General features: G+C 44.9%; 3 protein-coding genes across 5 annotated transcripts in view; 2 read left to right on the forward strand and 1 right to left on the reverse strand.

Moving 5' to 3' along the window:
* Positions 1-6,121, forward strand: part of KLHL17 (kelch like family member 17) — a 36,871-nt gene extending 30,750 nt beyond the window's left edge. For both annotated transcript variants that reach the window (XM_083454013.1, XM_083454014.1), the window contains exon 12: positions 979-6,121. In XM_083454013.1, the coding sequence (XP_083310139.1) occupies positions 979-1,207 (229 nt within the window). In that variant the 3' untranslated portion in view covers positions 1,208-6,121. The remainder of the gene's footprint in view (positions 1-978) is intronic.
* Positions 1-17,315, reverse strand: part of NOC2L (NOC2 like nucleolar associated transcriptional repressor) — a 120,551-nt gene extending 103,236 nt beyond the window's left edge. Inside the window, exons 1-3 of the mRNA XM_083453871.1 lie at positions 17,186-17,315; positions 16,312-16,415; positions 10,973-11,040 (exon numbers count right to left, since the gene is read on the reverse strand). The gene's annotated coding sequence lies outside the window, so the exon portion shown is untranslated. The remainder of the gene's footprint in view (positions 1-10,972; positions 11,041-16,311; positions 16,416-17,185) is intronic.
* PLEKHN1 (pleckstrin homology domain containing N1) overlaps positions 17,314-20,986 on the forward strand; it is a gene marked incomplete at its 5' end in the record, with an annotated part of 55,716 nt that continues 52,043 nt past the window's right edge. The window contains one exon of one of the 2 annotated variants that reach the window (XM_083453946.1): positions 17,314-17,594. In XM_083453946.1, coding sequence (XP_083310072.1) covers positions 17,314-17,594 — 281 coding nt within the window. The remainder of the gene's footprint in view (positions 17,595-20,986) is intronic. The other variant, XM_083453948.1, reaches the window with a different exon arrangement.

The following is a 20,986-nucleotide window of genomic DNA, read 5'->3' on the forward strand; positions in this document are numbered from 1 at the left end:
CTAACAGCTCGCTGGCTCAGGCCAATCTAGTCCATTATCCAGTCCTCAAAGTTGCCAACCAGGTGCCTGTTATGTGAAACCCGCAAGCAGGACCCGAGCACAAGAGTCCTCTCCCCTCCTGCAGTTTCTAGCATCTGGTACAGTGGTACCTCAGGTTACATACGCTTCAGGTTACAGACTCCGCTAACCCAGAAACAGTGCTTCAGGTTAAGAACTTTGCTTCAGGATGAGAACAGAAATCGTGCTTTGGCGGCGCGGCGGCAGCAGGAGGCCCCATTAGCTAAAGTGGTGCTTCAGGTTAAGAACAGTTTCAGGTTAAGTATGGACCTCCAGAACGAATTAAGTACTTAACCCGAGGTACCACTGTATTCAGAAGCATCACTGCATCTGACCGTTGAGGCAGAGAACGGTCATCAGCAATTGCAGCCATTGACTGCCCTCTCCTCTGTGCATTTGTCTGATCCTCTTTAAAAGCCATCTAGGTTGGTGGCCATCATTGACTCCTGTGCCATAGTTTAACCATGAGCTGTGTGACAAAATGCTTTTTTTATCTGTCCTGAAACTTCCAACATTCAGCTTCATTGGACGTCCACAAGTTCAAGTGTTGTGAGAGAGGGTGGTAAACATTTCCCTGTGCCCCTTCTCCACGCCACGTGTCATTTCACAAGCTTCCATCACGTCTCCTCTTGCGTCTTTCTTCATACGGGAGTCGCTCCACCCCTTTGATCATTTCAGTCACCCTTTGCTGAATATTTTGCAACTCTACAAGTGTTCCATGCAGAAAAAAGTCAGGGGACGTGATGACCAGATTCCTAGTTGCGAGCCCTAGCATAAAATAAGAAGAGTGGCAAGCCATGTTTGGTCATCTGCTGCTTGTTTCCTGTGTACAAATTAAATCCAGTGCCACCTAGTGGCCAAGTTGCAGAATGACATTATCCACGCAGCTGGTAACCTATTGGTTTGACTTTCTCTCCTCAGGAGCACCCATGACTTGGTGGCTATGGACGGGTGGCTATATGCAGTGGGAGGCAACGATGGCAGCTCCAGCCTCAACTCCATCGAGAAGTACAACCCGCGCACCAACAAGTGGGTGGCGGCTTCGTGCATGTTCACCCGCCGCAGCAGCGTGGGTGTGGCTGTGCTGGAACTCCTCAACTTCCCGCCCCCTTCCTCCCCTACCCTATCGGTGTCCTCGACGAGTCTTTGACAAAGAGTCCGGTCGCACCTTGCCTCGAGGGGACTGCAGCATCTGTCGGAGTGCAAAGCCAGCCTGGCCTGACCCCTGCGGCAGCCATTCTTTGTGAAGAAAGAGAGTGATGAAGGCGTTGATGCTGCGTCCATACATTTTTAGTAATAACTTTCTGAGGGGGCCATTTCTGGTTCTTGTGGTGGAGCTCCAAATGGGGATTGAGACCACACTTCTTTAAGAAAGAAAAGAGAAAGAAAGAAACACCAAGAGCCCCTCCTGGTTTTCACCATCTCTTTCATCATCACCTGACTGGTTCTGCCTGGTCCTGTCAAGACCGGACTCAATAATCTCCTACTTCCATGTTTGGACATGACTTCTGGTTCCACCTCCTGCAATGGAGCTTAAACAACGACAAGGAAGGAAGGAAGGAAGGAAGGAAGGAAGGAAGGAAGGAAGAAAAAGAAAGAAAGAAAGAAAGAAAGAAAGAAAGAAAGAAAGAAATTGAGAAAGAAACAAAGCCCATCTAAAGCAGGCAGGAGGATTACTTGTTTCTGTTACACCAACAGCTGAATGTAAGCTGTGAATGTCACAATTAGCCAAAACTTCTTACCAAGCCTATAGCGTACTCTTACAGATTCGTGAGGTGATGCACTTCTTTCTCTCACACTGGTGTCTATTGAAAGGGATGCCTTAAAATTTAAAAAATAAAACAGGGCTGGAGAGAAGATGGCTGCAACACAAGCCCTCTTAACATGTTCAGTGGCCCCTCGCTCTGTCAGCCCGGTTATGTGCCACCAATTCTGACGTTCTCCTGCCCTCTTCAGCAGCATGGGTTTTGGGGCATCCGCCAATGTGCTGGCTCTGCTGTTTTGATTCCCCAACCCCACTTCCCAAAAATAATTAGGAAGAAGCTAGCCCGACAACGGTGCTCCGGGATTGTACTTAGGGGAGAACGAAGGAACTTTTAACAGGGTGGAGCAAGGTTACGAGACTGTGTTCATATTATTCTATATTTGTTAACTTTCAATTTTTGACGCTTGCGTTTCTAAAGTACGTTAAGATTTTTTTTTATCGTTTCATTTCCCGCGCATCTGGTTTTCTGGACTCCATGTTATTTATTTATTTATTTATTTATTTGCCCTGTTCTTTCTTCCTTTTTTTTTTAAAAAAGTTGGACAGTTGCCAAAAGGGAGGAGGAGGAGCCAGGTGATGATAATGTATGTTTTTTTGTCAAATAGAGAGTAAGTGCAATCCGTGGGATGGAGGAGGCAGCTGAAGGATTGGGTTGGTATAATGATATCATTGAAATGAATGGGGGTTGCCCAGCCTTCCCACTGAAAGGGCAGAGAGATGTTCAATTGCCCTCCCATGCATTCAAGAGCGGCATTGCCCAAGTCCCTCCCGCTTCAGGATGGTACCTCTTCAAATTCTGCTCATTTCAGGGTGGTGTTGGACAACCGCCATTCATTCCACACGCTCAGTGTGCAATAGCTCTTCAAATTCTGTTAATTTCTGGGTACTATGGTGCAACGGTCATTCATTTCAGACTGGCATGTGGCAATAGCTCTTCAAACTCTGCTTATTTTGGGGTTCTGTTGTGCCGTGGCCACTCATTTCACAGTATGGTTGTACAGTTCATGTTCAGATCCTGCTCATTTCAGAGCTCTATTGTACACCATTCAGTTAATTTCAGTTGAAGTCCCTACAGTCGTCACCTAACTTCATTTCTAATTTTGCTTGAGCAGTGCTAAACGTAGGAAGAATTCCTTATAGACTGTGATTTGTGTGATGTGACTTGGAAGGATTGCCTTTGGAAAAGCGTGCATCGACTACACGTGTGTGACAGAGGAAGCGTGCAATTCTTTTCTTTATTTTTTTAATGCCACATTCATATATGAAGAACTTGCACTGAAAAGGCCAAGGTCCCTACACTGACATACCACTGGAGCATAACGAACATTTTGAGTAGCATCTGTACTGTAAACTTGAACAGTGCCCTTGTTTGGAGACCCACCTACACCATGAAAACATCTCTTATGGAGGAAAGAGTTTGCTTGTAAAGATAACGTTTCACTGCATTATACACTATCCTCTTAATGCGATTTGTGTGCAACTCAAGAGCTTGGGAACGGGGTGAGACTGGAGCTTCGAGACGACCCATCCCAAGACATCCATTGCAACGGATGAAGTTCTTGTACCTCAGTAACCTCTGGACTCTATTCTGCAACTGTGGCCTAATTGATCTCGCTAAAGACTTCTGGTTTTAGTTTTATTTTATATACCCTCCTATCTGATCTCTTGTTCGTTTGGGTGGTCCCCCCCCCCCATTTCTTCCTTTTCTCTCTCTCCATATCCTTCCACCAGATCAATCTGCCGTGGCAATAACAGGCTAGGCCTTTACAAAGACAACTGGTGGGCTCTTGGCTGGCTCACGTTATGATAGGCCTGCCCTGCTCCTTGTACAGTGTGTGGCTGCATTGAAGGGTTAATTAATCTATGATAGACATTCAGGCTTGGTTTCTTTGGCCGCTGGAGTGGGCTTCCGAACCTTTCTAGGGTAACAGGGAGTTATATCTTAGGTAAGAGTGGGTATTTCCCTTGGCCTAGTTTTGGTAATGGGAGACAGGTACTTTTGCAGAGCGTGGAACCTGGGTCATATTTGTGCCATACATTTAAAGCAGATTTAATGCACATTTAAAGCTCATGGTTTCTCCCTTCCGAAAGAATCCTAGTAAAGGTAGTTTAGGGGTGCTGGGACTTCTAGCTCTGTAAACTGCAGTTCCATGGATTCTTTGGGGAAACGCCATGTGCTTTAAATGTGCATTTAAACATGCTTTAACCAAAGAGCACCCAGCCTGGCTTAGTGAACTCGTGCCAAACCTTTTTGTCCAGGGATAGGACCAGCTCATGGTCCTATTGCTTACCAACAGCACTGCATAGGTAACTTAATGGGAACATTTATGTCCATAAAGTTGCATGTGCTATTGTTTTTCCTGGAAAGCGCAGCTTCTGATACGCTTAGCCCTTCATACAGACACACCGGTTGCATGGAACAGCAAGTTAGGAGCATGTTTTGAACGGGGTGGGGGTGGGGAGTTACTTCTAAAAGTACCTTTTCGAAATAAAATAAAGTTGAGCACTCAGAATAAACAATCTCTCCACCAGTAAGCTTTGTCAGGGCTTTGCCAGTTGCAATACATTTTAGGGCAGGAATGGGGAAGCTTTGGTGCTCCAGATGTTGCCGTGAAACTACAACTCCCATCAGCCCCAGCAAGCATGGCCATCAGCTAAGGATGGTGGGAGTTGTAGCTCAGCAACATCTGCAGGGTCAAAGGTTTTCCACGCCTGTTTTAGGAGAAGATACACAATTGTTATTATTTTTCTATCAGTGCCTTCAGTTCCTTTTTGGTTGTTGGTGGTTGGGGCAAGTTGTTTGCAACAACCAATGCCTGTTTGGTCACCTTCTGTCATCATCTGCTTGTTTTTTATGTGTATATACTTTGCTTGCCTCTGGTGGCATGGGACACATGACATGCCTTTGCTGGAAGAGGTAGGTAACACTTGCTGCTCTTGGGTGACAGGCTGCGTCTAGCAAAGGGGCGGTTCTGATGTGATATTCACGGTTTCTCCTTGCAGTCCAAAGATCCAGAGTTCTTCATCAGTCTGTACTACTGGCAGGGACCAGCCTAGTCCACAGTTTGTCTTTTTTTAGGGAAGGTGTACCTGTCTTTTACTCTGGCCATTTCCTGTATTCCTGGTTGTGAGCCACAGCATAATGCAAGAAGAGTGGCAAGCCATCATCTAGATCCACAAAGCATCTGTTTTGAAGAGACTTCTCCTGTAGCCTGGGAGTGCATCCCCTTGGAACAATGTTCTGTTGAAATGTGTCATCTGCACACCTCACTTGTGGAAGATGCTCTTTTGGGGTTGCCTATGAGCAACATTGATGGATGCCCCATTTTGACAAAAAAGTTTTTGCAGGGGAATTGCTCCTCAAGTTACCCTGCTAACGCCCACCCTGTTGTATTTTGTATTGGAACTAGGCTGGACATCTTGATTTGCACGGGTGACGGGGAGAGAGACTGATGTCCACTTCTGGATGTCCTTGAGTTTAAAAGGAGCCACTGATCATTGGAAGAGAGCATCTGAATCCATCTGGCCCAAAGTGACACCGGAGATGGAAGAAAGAAGCTTAGGCAATTGTGAACTCAGAACAATGGAGAGAGAGAGTGCCTGTGGGCTTGATAAGCAGAACTGTGAATCAGAAGTACCTTTTATGGCCAACCGGGGGGGGGGGGGAGTCATCCATCGCCTCTCTTATGTCTGTGTGCTTTTCTTTAGCCATTTCTTAATCCAACTCCACAACTGACTAACCCAAAATGACTAATCTTAACATGACTTTTGAAGTGCTTTTCGTCCAGAGTATGTTATTGTCCAGCATAGGCCTGCTGCCTTTTGAGGACGTTTCTTTATCCAGAGTTGAGCATGTATTGTCCAAAGACCGTAGCAACTGACTTTGAGGAGGGAGGGAGGAGATGAAACCTGGCACTCCTCTGCTCCCTAACAACAATCTGGAAATACTGGGTTGTGCCCAGTGCTAGTCCTGCTCAGAGTTAGACCTGTCGAAATTAAAGGGCATGGCAAACTTCAGTGTGTTAATTCCAGTGGGTCTGTTGTGAGCAAAACTTCGCTGGCCACAGCCCAAAAGCCCTCTGGCTTACCCATGGTGCAAACCCCAAGCTCAATCAGCCAATGTCAGAGGAGCCTTCTATTTTTGTTTTAAATGTATCTGTAAATGTGTGTCAATTTATTTATGTGCATTTAAACTTTTCTTTTTCTTTTGTGTTTTTGAATTTTTGCACTATAACAGGGGCGGGGCAGGAATATGAGCAATACAAGCCAGTGTGTAAAATTAAAAAAAAAAAGTTTTTTTTCTTGAGTACTGTATTTTTAAAATTATTTTACACTCCTGGATGTTGCAACATTGTGGATATACCATACGTGGCTTTGTCTGAAATGAGCCTTAATTCACATACACACAGCCGCAGCAGATGAGGGGGCAAAACCATTCCTGGACTATACCACTTTGGCTACGTAAACACCATACATTTAAAGCACATGGCTTCCTCCAAAGAATCCTGAGAACTGTAGTTTGGTAAGGGTGCTGGGAACTTTAGCTCTGCGAGGGGTAAATTGTAATGACCAGGATTCTTCATGGGCAGTCATGTGCTTTAAACAGAATTTATGGTGTGTATGTAAGCTATACCCCCCCCATGGTGTGTATGTAAGCTATAGGGACGCGGGTGGCGCTGTGGGTAAAACCTCAGCGCCTAGGACTTGCCGATCGCATGGTCGGCGGTTCGAATCCCCGCGGCGGGGTGCGCTCCCATCATTCGGTTCCAGCGCCTGCCAACCTAGCAGTTTGAAAGCACCCCCGGGTGCAAGTAGATAAATAGGGACCGCTTACCAGCGGGAAGGTAAACGGCGTTCCGTGTGCTGCGCTGGCTCGCCAGATGCAGCTTGTCGCGCTGGCCACGTGACCCGGAAGTGTCTGCGGACAGCGCTGGCTCCCGGCCTATAGAGTGAGATGAGCGCACAACCCTAGAGTCTGGCAAGACTGGCCCGTACGGGCAGGGGTACCTTTACCTTTACCTTTACCTTATATAAGCTATGCGTCCAGTGAGGATCAGGAAGTTCAAATCTGTCCTTCCTGGGAGGCATTGGGCCTGTGGCTACAGGGCTGTACATACAATCCTCCTTATACGTTCACAAAATGTGTTCCTCACTAAACTGATCTTTGGCGAATATGTGAGGGGTGTGAGAGAGAGAGTTGCCAGGGAACAGCGCAAGATATTTTGCCACCTGAGGCAGAACATCATGCCCCCTCCTATGTCAAGGCACGTAGTACTCAAGCCCAGCCAGGTTATTTGACATCTGGGGTCACATGTAAAACATGGGGCTTTCCCCCAAAGAATCCTGGGAGCTGTTATTGGTTAAGGGTGCTTGAAATTATAGTTCCACAAGGGGTAAACTGCGATTTCCAGGATTCCTTGGCCTGTGGGGAAAGAGAGTCAAATGCACCAACATTCTGTAATGCAAAGGCTAATAATTGGGATAGAATGGGCCAGGAGAGGGCGCCCTCAGACTCCCAATTTAAGCTCCTAGGGTTAGCAGAAACGAGATGTGCAATCTATGTGCCTTTGAATACATTCAAACAACCTTACCTTGATTGAATGGTGTGTTTGTGTGGCCACTTACGGGGGGGGGGGGGGTCAAAGAATGAATGTAATCCCTGTATATGTGTGTTGCAGGTGAGAGCAAATGTGAGCTCATCCCCTGGAAAGTGTTCTCTGGAGACCAGTGCTAAAGTGTTCAGCACTTAGCACTGGTCTTTGAGGAAAAGCTCAGGATTCAGCGGTGCCTTGATTGCAAAGCAGTGTGTGAAAGAACTGGGTGTTAAGAACATAGAAAGAGACTACCAACAATCCCATCTTGTCCAGCAACCTACTATCACATTGGCCAGCCGGATGCTTATTATGGGAAGCCCACAGGCAACACCTGAGTGCAGCAGGAAAGGTGTGCCTACAAAGTAAGGAATGCACACCACTTCTTGCACTCACCACCCTTCCCTGGGCAAGACTGGAAGTGTGCACAGTTGAGCATTTGTATCTTACCTGGCAAGTTCACACCTGCTGTGACCTGCTTTGCATCTGTTTTGGATGCAGAAGGTCCCAGATTCAATCCCTGACATTGCCAGGTAAGGTAGGGCTGGGGAGGAGACCCTGTCTGAAACTCTGGAGAGCTGCAGCCAGTTTGTGTGGACCAAGGGTGGGCTTGAGGGCCACATTCCCTTCTGGACAATCTTCCGAGGGCCACATGGGTGGGGCCCAAGACAAAAGTGAATACAATTGAAAGCATTCCTGTTCACTTGGGCATTGGGTGGCTGAAGAATCCTGTTCCTGGCAACCCCGTGATCACTGGATGGAAGAATATTTTAAATTGTAGCTGCTTTTAGAAGTTTTTTAATGCAATCATCTTTAGAATGTTTTAAACTGTCTTGGGAAGTTTTTGTGATTATCTGTTTGCTGCTCTAAGCTTCTTGGGAACGAAAGGTGGGATATACATTCAACAACAATTAGAATAAGGAGGAGCACAAGAGGTATAATCAGACTTCAAGGATATGTTTTGGCCTGGCAAAAAGATTTGAGATAGTGAAGCAAGGCCAGTGAGGGGTGCGGTCTGGGGAGAGAAGGAGGTACCAGATGAGGCCCAGGTACCAACACTTGAAAGGCCACATTTGGCCTCCAGGTTTGAAGTTCCCCATCCCTGGTGTAGACAATATGTGAACTGCTCTGAGACCTCTGGGTACAGGGCAGTATGTAAAATCAATAAATAATAATAGGCCAATTGTCTGGCTTAGTATATAAGCCTGTTTCCTACATTCCTAGCAGACAGGAGGAGAAGGACTCTGAAGTTGTGCTATATGCACCTCACAGTCCTGGTCTGGCAGGAAGAGGGAGTAGACTGTGGGGGGGGGGGCAGGAACCATCAGGTTGCAGACAGACTTCCTCCCTCCTCTAAATAATCAGCAATACTTTCATGAGAGAATGTCCTGGCTGTTTTGTCATTGTGATACCTCTGGTTCAGGAAAGCCCTGAAAACGAGTTACCTGAAGCGGCAGATTTGTGAGCATACCTATTACTTCATCTACCTATGTCATGAAACATATATACTGCTTGATTATTTCTGAAGAAAACCTTCAAAGGACCAAGCAATGAAATCACCAATAAAAAGCCTCAGTTAAAAACCACTATTTAAAACATTCAGAAAATAATTAAAATCAACGATGAGCTAAAAACCAGATTAAAACACATATCAGCAGTCTGTGTGTCCGGATAGGCTGGCCTATACAGAAATGTTTTGAGCAGGTGTTGAAAAGAGTACTGTGAGAGCAGGTGTTGAAAAGAGTACTGTAAAGGTGCCTTCCTGATGTCAACAGGCAGGGAGTTACAAATTATGGCTGCTGCCACACAAAAGGATTGATTTCTTACTAATGCAGAACATATCTACAGGCTGTGCTCATATGGAACAGGGCGGGTGGGAATTACTTGGTGCTTCTTCATAAGGAGGAGGTTAGGAGCATTGGTGCCCTGGTAAAGGAGCACCCATAAAATATTTTGCTACATTGCCAAAAAGCAATGTGGTAGCCTAGCAGCAGGAAAATATCCCTCTCAAAAACTTGTGTGCTGCCTTTTCGAAATGCCCTTTTCTCTAAACAAAGGCATTGTGCCAATCAGAGTTTCCTAGAAAGGTCATAGTTTCTTTTTAAGAAACGGAGAGAGGTTTTCAGCCAGGACTGAAAAGATTTCCCCTTAGCAAACTGATCTGAGCAAGCGGCTCACTCCCCTTGTCTCAAACCAACTGCTCCCCTTTGGAATTAATAAGCTCCAGCCTTCCATGGAAGGAAGCAGCCTTGACTGACAGCAGCTGCTGAAGGTCCAGATGAGCTGATCTAGGGACTCTCTTTCCCTGCTGTCAAACAGAGGCAACCAGGACAGCTCCTGCCTTAGGGCGGGTATGTGGGCTGCAAGGCCCCAAGGTGAAAAGGAGGAAATTTTCCAAATTTTCATTCCCACCTGAGGCAAAAAGCTGTCAGCGCAAAGCAGAACCCCACATGCCATCGTTGCAATGCTGGAGGGAGCTGCAGATGCTGGAGTGAGTGCGTTTTGAAAACAGGAGCCAGTGCTCAGTACATCCCAAGTCCAGACTGTAAAATAAGCTCCAGTGGTGTGCACAAAGAAACTGCCTGGTAAGGTTGCTGGTTTAAAGGATATAGAAAACTCACAGTTTATTACTCTCTGGCAAACAAGCCTAAGTAAGGGTTTGACATGTGGCCAAGCTGGAGGCAAAAAGTTAACACTAGCGCAGGATAGCTCAACACGTGGGGACTAACTTGGAGAAGAAGCAGAATGTAAAGCTTGGGAGGCAGTGATCTGCTTCACCAAAAAGTAGCTAATAAAGAGGAGGAATCAGTAAGGAGGAAGAACAGGTTGCCTTTCTGTCTATTGCTTGCCAACTAGTTCGGATAACTTATTGAACGTGTTGTTGCTTTGCTCCCCACACAAACCAACAAAAGACAGCAAAGCTGGCATAGGGAAAGTGTGGTCCTCAACATGGTGTTGGACTGCAATCCCTTCCCATCCCTAGACATTGGGGCATGATGGCTAGAGTTGAGGGGAGCTGGAGTCAAACAACCTCCGGAGGCTACAAGTTCCACAGCCGTGCGGTACATTCACAAGGTTGGGCATTGCTTCTGCAATGCTAGTCCTCTAAGGTCATGACAAGTAAATATTTCTGGCATCGTCTACTGTTGTTACACGAAGATGGTGTGCAAGGCAATTAATCCTGATGGGCTGCAATTTCGCCAAGCCACTAGTCCTTCAAACAGCACCCGTCTGATTTGCACCCTTTGGCCAGGTCTGCAGACAGTTGTCTAAGTAGGGCAGGCAATAGAGTCCATAAGGCAAATTTATTCTATTTTTGCATTTGTTCCCCCCCCCCCATCCATAATGTTAAATACACACTGAAAGCAGCAGGTATTATTTTCCTGTTAATTATGCTGCTTTAGATGTGTATTCTATATTTGATCTTAATATGGAATGTTTTATTTCAACATTTTGTCATTTTCAATATTTGGTGCTTAGGCTGCAGGCCGCTTTGAGAAGCAATGAAAAGAAAATAATACGTGCAGAAACCCCAGACAGGGGCCTTTGCCAAACCTACCTGGAGATGCTGGGGCCTTCTGCATGCAGGGCAGGTGTTCTGCCACTGATGTACAGCCTCTCCCCTTTCTGAAAATGGAGAGAGGAAAGCATAATTAAAAAGAAGCATGTCTCTTCCCCAGAGGTATATTTGGGTATGTCCATACCTTGTCTTAAGGTGGGCTGTGAACCCCATGTGGTAGTATCCTTCTCCCGCTACTGCCTTCTCCTTCCTAAATGTGTAGACTCCCTATGCAATCGGTGTAGCTCTTCTATTTGGATTTTCAAAATGTAGGGCGTCTCCAGATTTAGGGAGGAGAAAGTGTGGGACAGCAGTTGTTGAAAGGGAGTGGCGCATGGGCAAGGGGGAATTAAAGGAGGTACAAGAGGTTCACAATTCACATTGAAGTATAGACAGGCACTTTGCTTCCCCCCGCAACACCTCCCCCACTACCTTTCACTGAACATCTAACCTGAGGAACAGTTCTGTGTGACCTGAAAGCGTGCATCCTGATCCCTCCTGGAAATGCCAGGGTTGATTTTTGTGTAACTAACACCGGAGTAGGTATGTGAGATCAGCCAGTGAGATTCTTTTTCCGCACTCCCTCCCACCTGCTCCACATTGCTCTCCAGCCCCTTAATCCAGACTCAGATTTCTATAAATAAAACACCAGTTGCATACAGTTTTTCCAAGCATGGAGCCTGTCTGCTCACCAATCCTGTTTAAAAATAAAATTAAATTGAAGGGGTAAAGGAGACCAGGAGCAGGATCCCATGATATAGCAGGAGTTCTTTGCTTTTTGCTTTTTAAAAAGGTACTGTTTTAAGAAGTTGAAGCTGAGTTTAGTTTGGGTTCAAATGTCCAGAAAATAAGTCAAATGCTAGATATTTGGCAACAGGTGCAAAATCCTGTTTTTGACACTGATGTCAAACTGGGGTGGGAGGAGAGGAGGTTTTGCAAGGGAGAATTAGCACGAGTGCTCAGAACTCCCCCTCTGTGACCTCTCGCCACAGGTGCTCTCCTCCACTTTGTGTCAATAATTCCATACCTCCTCTAAAGCACAGATTATGTAGGAGCACTTTGATCTGCAGAACTTGTGCTTCTACAAGTGCCACTCAGTGCTCCTTCCACATTTGTAAGGATTCGTTCCTTCAGTATGGAAGCCAGTAGTCTTTTGGCAAGTTCAGGGTCCCTTTGTGATACTCACAGCCATGCCCGCTCAAAGCCACGCCCCCTTCTAAGATTATACAATGAATTTATAATTATGCAATAATTATCATTAGGGAACTCATTGCTACTGTCAACGCAGATCTCCCTGAGCTGCGTTTCAGCTAAATCTATTATTTTCTGTGCACAAACATAGGCAAATGATTTGGAGTGTTCCAATATCTTCTGTGAGTAACTTAAGCTTGCATTTCCTTGAAGTTCCATTGTACATAACAGAAATGGCACCCCATATTTATATATTCAAATATTTATTCCACTTATTATCCCACCTTGCCAAGTTCCAAGTAAGAATACTGAGATCTTTCTGGGAGCTTCCGAATCAACGACAAAGCCTCTCTGGGGGTCTCAAAGTAGTGCCATTATACCTAACTGTGTTACCCAGGTTTTGACCGAGAGAATACCTTAATGCACAATTATTAAGGGAGTGGCCAAATCTCAGCTCCCCTTCCCTAGGTAAGCACCTTCTGCAGTCAGTGAACTTCTTAGAGTGGATCTGGTTGCTATTGGGGAAGGTGACAAATGCCAGGGTCTCAATCCTTACTGTTCTGTCTCACATTTCCAGGCCTCGCAGCCCAACTTCCATTATGCGCTGGGGAACTTGTGTTCCCCTGTCTACACCCAGCATTACTATGGGCCCCTTTTAACTCAAATGCATATATCCGAGACCAGATGTTAGATACAGGGGTACCTTGGGTTACATACGCTTCAGGTTACATGTGCTTCAGGTTACAGACTCCACTAACCCAGACATAGTACCTCGGGTTAAGAACTTTGCTTCAGGATGAGAACAGAAATCGTGCTCTGGCAGCGCGGCGGCCCCATTAGCTAAAGTGGTGCTTCAGGTTAAGAACAGTTTCAGGTTAAGAACGGACCTCAGGAATGAATTAAGTACTTAACCCGAGGTACCACTGTATCTGATAAGTCATGGAAACCATGACTCAATGCTGCCCCTCTGATCATAAATGTCCACCCAGTTGCAGTGGGGGTCATTGTCTAGTTCCATAGATGATCCTAAGATGTCCTGAATGTCTGCTAACAGTTGAGCCTCGTATCTCACCAGTCCACTGAAATTTGGAACAGGCCAGTTATGTATGATCATCTGCAAGATGACCTTCGACCTTGAGCCCTGGGCAGTACCATGAGGTTTTGAGTTAGCTCGCTTAAGATTCCCCATTCTCTTGCAAATGGAAGCACCTTGTGGTTTCAGTGTTCCTTTGGAGCATACAGAGATAACTCCTCTTTGGTTTTCCTCCCACATGCCTTCTCCAGAGTGACCTTAGGAGCCAATCCCCACTGGCTGACTCACCTCCTTCCACTTGGATTGGTTCCAATCAGCACAAAGGGTGAGAAGACTTTCTTCTCAGGGGCTAAAAAGCTCCCCTTTCATGTTGACTGCATAGCTCTGGGACGAGACCCTGCTGCAGAAATAAAAACAACACCCTGTCCATGACCCTGGACCACTGCATTTCTGGTGGCAGCACCTATGCTTTGGAACTCCCTGCCTATTAACATTAGACAGCCATCACTATACTTTTTTATGCCTGCTGAAAGGTTTTCTGCTTCAATGGACCTATCCAGGCTGTGTGTACACTATACCTTCAAAGCACATACTTTCCCCCAAATAATTCTGGGCATTGTAGTTTGTTAAGAGTTGCTGGTAATTGTAATTCTATCAGGACTAAACTGGTGACTGCACTGAAGGGGCATGGCTCAGTGGTTGAGCATCTGCTTTGCATGCAGAAGGTGCCAGGCTCATTCCCCAGTATCTCCAGGTAAGGCTGGAGGAGAATCTTGCCTGAGACCCTGAAGAGCCACTGCCAGTCAGTGTTGACAATACGGAGCTAGATGAACCAACTGTCAGACTTGGTATATAAGACAGCTTCCTGTGTTCGTATGCCCAGAGCAGCTAATGGGGTAATTGCCATGGGCTGCATATGCCATTTTTCTAATTAAAATTGCCACCCCGCAACAAATGAGTTAAGAAATATATATTACAGGTACTATACTTTACTTGCAAGCTTTTACATTTTGCAGGGGGAAAGCAGCTTGGGAGGGAGGGAATTCAAATCAGAAAAAACAGCACGAGCCAAAGATTAGGAGCCTCCTCAACTCCCCCACTCAACTCCTGCACAACACTTGCTTTTTCCAACCATAGGCTCCCTCTTCCATATTCAGTTTCTGTGCTGGGTCACTGTAATGTATTTATCATAATCATCATCACATTTATAGCCCCCTTTTCCTCCATAGATCTCAAGGTGGCATATATAGTGTTCTATATTATCCTCACAACACTACTCTCTTTCTCCTTCCTTTGACAGCATGGATTTCTGTTGACATGCTGAAGCATTCCACTTATGATAGTCTTCCCCCTACCAGCTTTAAACTTGTTTTATGCTTTATTACTTCTCTATTCCACCTTTTCCTCCAAGGCGCTCAAGTTGGCATGCATGGTTCTCCCCCTCTTCATAGTATCCTCACAACAACCCTACGAGGTAGGTTAGCCTGAGAGACTGTGGCTGGTCCAAAGTTACGCAGCAAGCATCACGGCTGAGTGCGGATTTGAACCCTGGTCTCCCAAGTCCGGGTCCAAAACTCTAGCCATACACCGGCTCAGCTGTCCTCAGCTATCCCTGTTGATGTTTCCATTCTACAGAAATCCCTTTGAAAATTGAATCACACAACCTTTTGGCCAAGTGTTTGATTCACATCTGTTTGCTTCTCTAAAGCTTCCCCCTTTCCCCCCCTGTTCAGTTATGAAAGCAGCTGTTGCTAGTTCACACAGCAGGACTGAGACACTTTTGTAGACCTAATGGATTCTATGAAGTGAGGCGCAGCGGATTGAGATACTGGCGTGAGTCAGCCAGAGAGGGGTAGGCTGCCTATGCTTTGATTCATCTCTCTATTGGGGGGACCTAATATTTTATAGGAAGGAGATGAAAATTCCTGGAGAAGCCTAGAAGTCATTGATGACTATGTACACCCTCCGCTGGCGATGGCAGTGTGCCTCTGAATACCAGCTGCTAGGAGTCACAGGTAGGGAGATTGACTGTTGCACTCGAGTCCTGCTGTCCAGCTTCCCATCTTCTTTCTTCTTTGTCCAGCGTCCCATTCCTCTTTCTTCTTACTCCTTGTAGCCAAGTAAGATTGCCTTCCATGAACACGGTCTTAACAGTAAGTCCGTAAGTGAATGTGGAGGCCAATTCTGGATCCACACCTCCTTCCACAAGTGGAGGCATAGGTTTCTGGGTGGGAGTTGATCACAGTGATATTCTTCTGTTGCAGCGTGTGCAGGCCAGTGTTTCCCAGTTACCAGTGCTTATACTACATTTAAGTAAATGTAAAAGTAAATAAAACAGACAAATCCCCCAACAATTTGTTTCAAAACTACCCAATTTCTTGTATTATGGATGAGGGAAGAGTGGGGACCTTATCTCAAATCCACGTTATGTATTTATTATAAAAAATATTAGGTATACTGCTTGATCATTTTAAAAAAACCTCCAAAGTGGTTTGCAGCAATAAAACCATGCAGAAAATGCATTAAGAACTTTAAAACAATTTTAAAACAAAGAAGGGAAAAACAAACATCAGTACTCTTAATTGCCTGCATAGGCCTGGTGGAATAGAAAGGCTTTCACCAGGTGTTTAAAAGCTGGCATAGAAGGCACCTGCTGAATCTCTACTGGCAGAATATTGTACAAGACAGTTTCTCATTGCTGTCAAATTAGCCTGACCAACTCGGGAACGACCAGCAACACTCATGCAGGTGACCTCAGTGATCGAGCTGGAATATGAGGGTTCAGGCGACTCCTGAGGTACCCTGGACCTAAGTTGTTCAGGGCTTTGTCAGTTAATACAAGGACCATGAACCTGGCTTGGTAGCAGAGGAGCAGCCAGTGCAGCTGTTTTACCAATGGTGTCACATGTTCTCAACCAGAACATCAGCAATCTGTCTGCTGCATTCTCTACAGCAGGCTTCCTCAACCTCAGCCCTCCAGATGTTTTGAGACTACAATTCCCATCATCCCAGACCAATGGTCCTGCTAGCTAGGGATCATGGGAGTTGTAGGCCAAAAACATCTTGAGGGCCGAGGTTGAGGAAGCCTGCTCTACAGTATACCTAATTTACCTACCCAGCCATGAAGCCGGTCGCAATTTCGCACAGCTTGACCTACCTCACAGGGGTGTTGTTGTGAGGATGAAATGGGGAGAAGTGTCTATATGCCACCTTGAGCTCCTTGAAGGAAAGATGAGAGATAAATGCAATAAATAAACTTGCAGGAAAACTCTGCAACTCAATTAACTTTTACTCAGAGTAGACCAATTAATGGACAGGACTAACTGAAATCTATTCATTTCATGAGGTCTTTCTACTCCGAATAAAAGTTCACTGCAATCCTAAATAAAGAAAAGCAGACTTGTGCTTCCAGTTTTATTAAAGTCAGACCAAAAACAAATGAACCAGAAATTTAAATTTTTTTGGCGGAACATTTCAGCAGGCCTAGCTGTCTACAGGAGAAAACTAGTAATGGTAACACACACCTCTAGTTTTTCATGGAGGGGGGTGATGATTAAAATTTGTATACCACTTATCATCTGCGGATCTTAGGGCGGTTCACAAGATAAAATTACAATTTTAAAAACACAAAAGACATAAGAAATAAGAACAAGCACAAACCAATAACCCTAGGCTAGCCAAACATCAGGAAAATTTCTGACATGTCCTGGTTTTCGCGTGTTGGGGGAATTTTCGGCAAAATGTCAGGGAAAATCTTGATGTATAGCAATGCAATGGGAAAAGCAGTGGAAACAGCTAAAAAGAAGCTTAAAATTACTTTTTTGGGGGAAAAGCTCAACAACTTGGGTGGTTTCCTTTAAAAAAAGCTTTGCGGGTGTCAGGAATTTTACTTTTTGAAATATGGCAACCCTACAATAATCCCCTCTCTCAGAACACATGGCAAGAGTTTCTCCCAATTGCCTCTTTAAAAGTTCCTTCATTAGTTTCACCTGCAAAGACGCAGCAGCAGCAAGAATCAACAAAGAATTCCTTTCTGGACTCCCCACTTCATGCTGTGTGTGTGATCAGATCCACTAGGAGGGGAAGTGAACCCAGCAACAAAGCAGCCCTTGGCCAAATGGCTGAGAGTTCCCAGCTCACACCCATAAGAGTCACCGCTGCAGACGGAAGTGTCTGCATGACACACTCAGAGAGCACACACCTCCTCGCTGGCTTCACACGCTCCGGCGCCTGGGCTCCCCGAGCCTGCCTGCCTTTTTGCTCCTCTCTTCCCCCCTCCTCGCAACTCTTTCTTGGATTATACAAGTCGCTCTCAAACATGGGGAACATGGCTTGCGTCCCCCAGGCACCTGGCAGGTTCCGATACTCCTTCTCCAGGAAACCCTCGCTTCGGAAAGAGTGAGTACGCCGCAATCTTTCCTTTTAAGTTTTCTGTGCTGCTGCTGCTGCTGCTGCTGTCTGCGTGTTTTGTTCTCTTAAAAAGAAAGCCTCATTGGGAATAAAATTCCCTTGCTGGGTCTCGCTTTCTCCAAGAAAAGTCAGGCACTGTGTGCATGTCCGTTTCCTTGAGATTTATCATGACAAGTGTTACAGTACCTCCACACTTCTCATATCGCACGCAAAGAATTTGGTGGAGTTCTTGGAATAAAGGACGGTGTCTGGTGTGTGTTTGTGTGTGTGGAGAGACAACAATTCCTTTATTTTAAATGTGTGTGTGTGTGTGTTTTGTTTCCTTTGGAGTGGCACCCCTGACAGCTTCAGTTTAATTTAATTGTTTTAAAAATTATATCCCACTTGAGAATTAAAAGGTTCGAGTTAGATTGCAAAACGTTAATATGCTGGGCAGTCCTATGCAGAATAACTCATAATAACACAGAACATAAATTTAAAGCAACCTCCCCTCCCAGTAATTTACCTTTCACAGAACTACATTTTCCAGCACTGTTAAACTACAGTTCCCAGGATTCTTCAGGGAGGACAATCAGCTTTAAATACATGGTGTGTATGCAATCTTTGCTCTCCAGTAAGTGTGTTTTTGTCTAGTTAAAATAACAATATCCATTTAACAGTAGTTTAAGATAGTCTCTAGGAAGACGAGCGTTTCAAATGAACTTTTAATTCAAAGTCTCACTCGATAAAACTTTCCCTTGCTTATAGGCACTTAGGAATTATAATCCTAAATATTTACTGCTATTTTGGGGGCGTATTTCTCTGTTTAAAACATGGTGAGCCCCCAAACTGGCAAATGGCATGTAATCAAGGGAAGTAATGATAAGAGTTTTGAACAAGATGGGGGTGTTTTTTTATATATACATATATTACTTCATTACATAATTGAAATCAGTTTCAGAACTCCAGTGAAATAGTAACTTACGGTACTTCACCATAGTTTCCCTACACGGATAGCACTGCATGTAGATTGTGGCACTGATTTCACTGTGTGCTGTGTACAGTGTACCCAGTGAAATTAGAGCCTTGTGGCACATTTAATGACTCGCAAATTTATAGTAGTGTGAGCTGTTGTGGACTACAGCCCACATCATCAAGTGAAGTGGGCATGAATTCTGAGAACATATGCCCCAATAAATCTGTAAGTCTTCAAGGTGCCCAAGTCTTGGTGTCTGCTGTGGCTACCCCTCTAGAAGTTGTCCCAGCAAAATGGACAACATGCATATTATGCGATCATTGTTGATAAGCCCTGTGTGCTATTTCCTACACAGAACCACCCTTGTGTAGGAATGTCATACTGTTTGAAGCGTGGGCTTTACGTGGATTAGTCTATCTGAACACCAGAACCTCCTGTTGTAAGCTTTCTGCTCCTGTTCTACCTTCTATACCGATCAAGTTTGAAAACTTCGTGGCAGCAGAAGGCCTTCACAACAGCACTTTAAAAAGGGAGATTTCATAATAAGTTCACAAAACTAGTTCAGATTTGCAATGGAAAGGACAAAAGGGATGTAGTTGAGCCTCCTGCCATTCTCATGGTTTTCACACCTCACAGTTTCCACCAGACAAAATCTAGTCTTACATAGAATCTGCACAGTAAAACTAAGTGACTGTTTGTATATGTGGAGAAGGAATGGAAAACTAGGCCAAATTCCTTGGTGCCAACATGGTTGGAAAAACAATCCAGGGATGATGTGCCTTTTCGGATTTTTAAGTGCCCAAATGACCAGGCACCTGGGATTTCTTTCTTTAGGTGTCTATGTGGGTGTAAACTTACAGGCAGGAAACCTGAAACTGATGCTGGTAATTGTGTAAAGGGCTGTGGCTCCGTGGTGGAGCATCTATTTTGTGTTAGTTTCAATCCCCAACATCTCCAGGTAGGGCAGGGAATATCCCTTCTGAAACCCTGGAGAGCCACTGACGGTCAGTGCAGACGATACTGAGCTAGATGGATCAAGGGTCTTAGTATAAGGCAACTTCCTATATACAAAATCCAGACTTAAACGTCTTATGATTGTATGAAAAATCATGCACTTCCCTCTTCCCTCTCCAGAAGGGAATTAAAGCCACATCAACAAAAGAGTGGGCAAATGCAAAATCACGTTGCATGTTGAAAATGCTGTGTGTCCAAGCAGTGTCCCCAATGCCCATCAAGCCATTTGGGTGGAAAATGCCAATATGACAATATGATTGCACATTGTATCCACCTGCGAAGCACTTGACGTTGTTAGGTTTTTGTGGTGCCGAGATGAGTAGTTGTGAATTAGTGGAGCAACACACTTCCCTCTTCCCTCTCCAGAAGGGAATTAATCATCAACAAAAGAGTTAATGGACTTCCATAGAATTCATAGAACTTTTGTTGATGTGGCTTTAATTCCCTTCTGGAGAGGGAAGAGGGAAGTGCATGATGGGATATCACAGGAAGTAAGAGCTTTGCCCTGCCCTAGTTAGCACTTCATGGGCATCCCTGGCAAGAGGTGCGACATTGCAAACCACAAGTTCTGACACAACAAAGAAAACTAACACATATTGCAAAATGCAACAAATGGAACATATGCTAAGGTGGTTTTGTATTTGTAACCATATTTTGGGGTATCAGTGTCTGCCCTTAAGATCAATAGGCCTCTTTTCCTATTGAGTTTCTTTTTCTTTCTAAAATTTCTGCCTTGCTTCTTTGCTTTACCAAGAGATGTTTGGGGATGGGGGCTTTGCTAAAATTCAAGGTTAGCAACAGATGCTGGGCCTGTCTGTTTTGTTTATGGTTGCAAGTAACGCTACTCAAGTTAGCTGATCAGTGCTACCAGACGGTATGTGAAAACAAGGTGTCCCCAGTTGAATATTTTTTGGGTGGGTGTGGAGGTTTGCAACCTGTGGCACTCAAGTGAAAGTACAGTAGTAATAGAGAGAGCAAATGGATGGTTTGAATGTTCTTTACAGGACAGAATTCTCTCACAGAATACACTTCAAGTATAGGGAATGGCACAAAATTTACATGCACACACCGTGGTGTGACTGCAAGAGATGCATTGAATGATGCATTATTAACCTATGGAACTCACTGCCTCAAGATGCTGCAGTTGACACTAGGTTGAAAACCTTTAAAAATATATTGACAAATGAATGGAGCAGGAGACGTCAATTGACAGCTATTGCTCACATTAGTGAAATAATATATGTGTACACAAAGGCTCACACATGGGGTTTGCAGTAGTCTTTGGGGGTTTTTTCAATTAAAAATATATATGTTGGGGGAGTGGCAACTGTCTTGTCACATCACATATTTCACTGGAATTTGTTGCTGCGAGAGTAGTGATAGCCACCAACTTGGATGATGATTAGATAAC

The sequence above is a fragment of the Podarcis tiliguerta genome, assembly GCF_965153285.1.
Source record: "Podarcis tiliguerta genome assembly, chromosome: 8".
In the NCBI taxonomy this organism is placed as follows: Eukaryota; Metazoa; Chordata; class Lepidosauria; order Squamata; family Lacertidae; genus Podarcis; species Podarcis tiliguerta.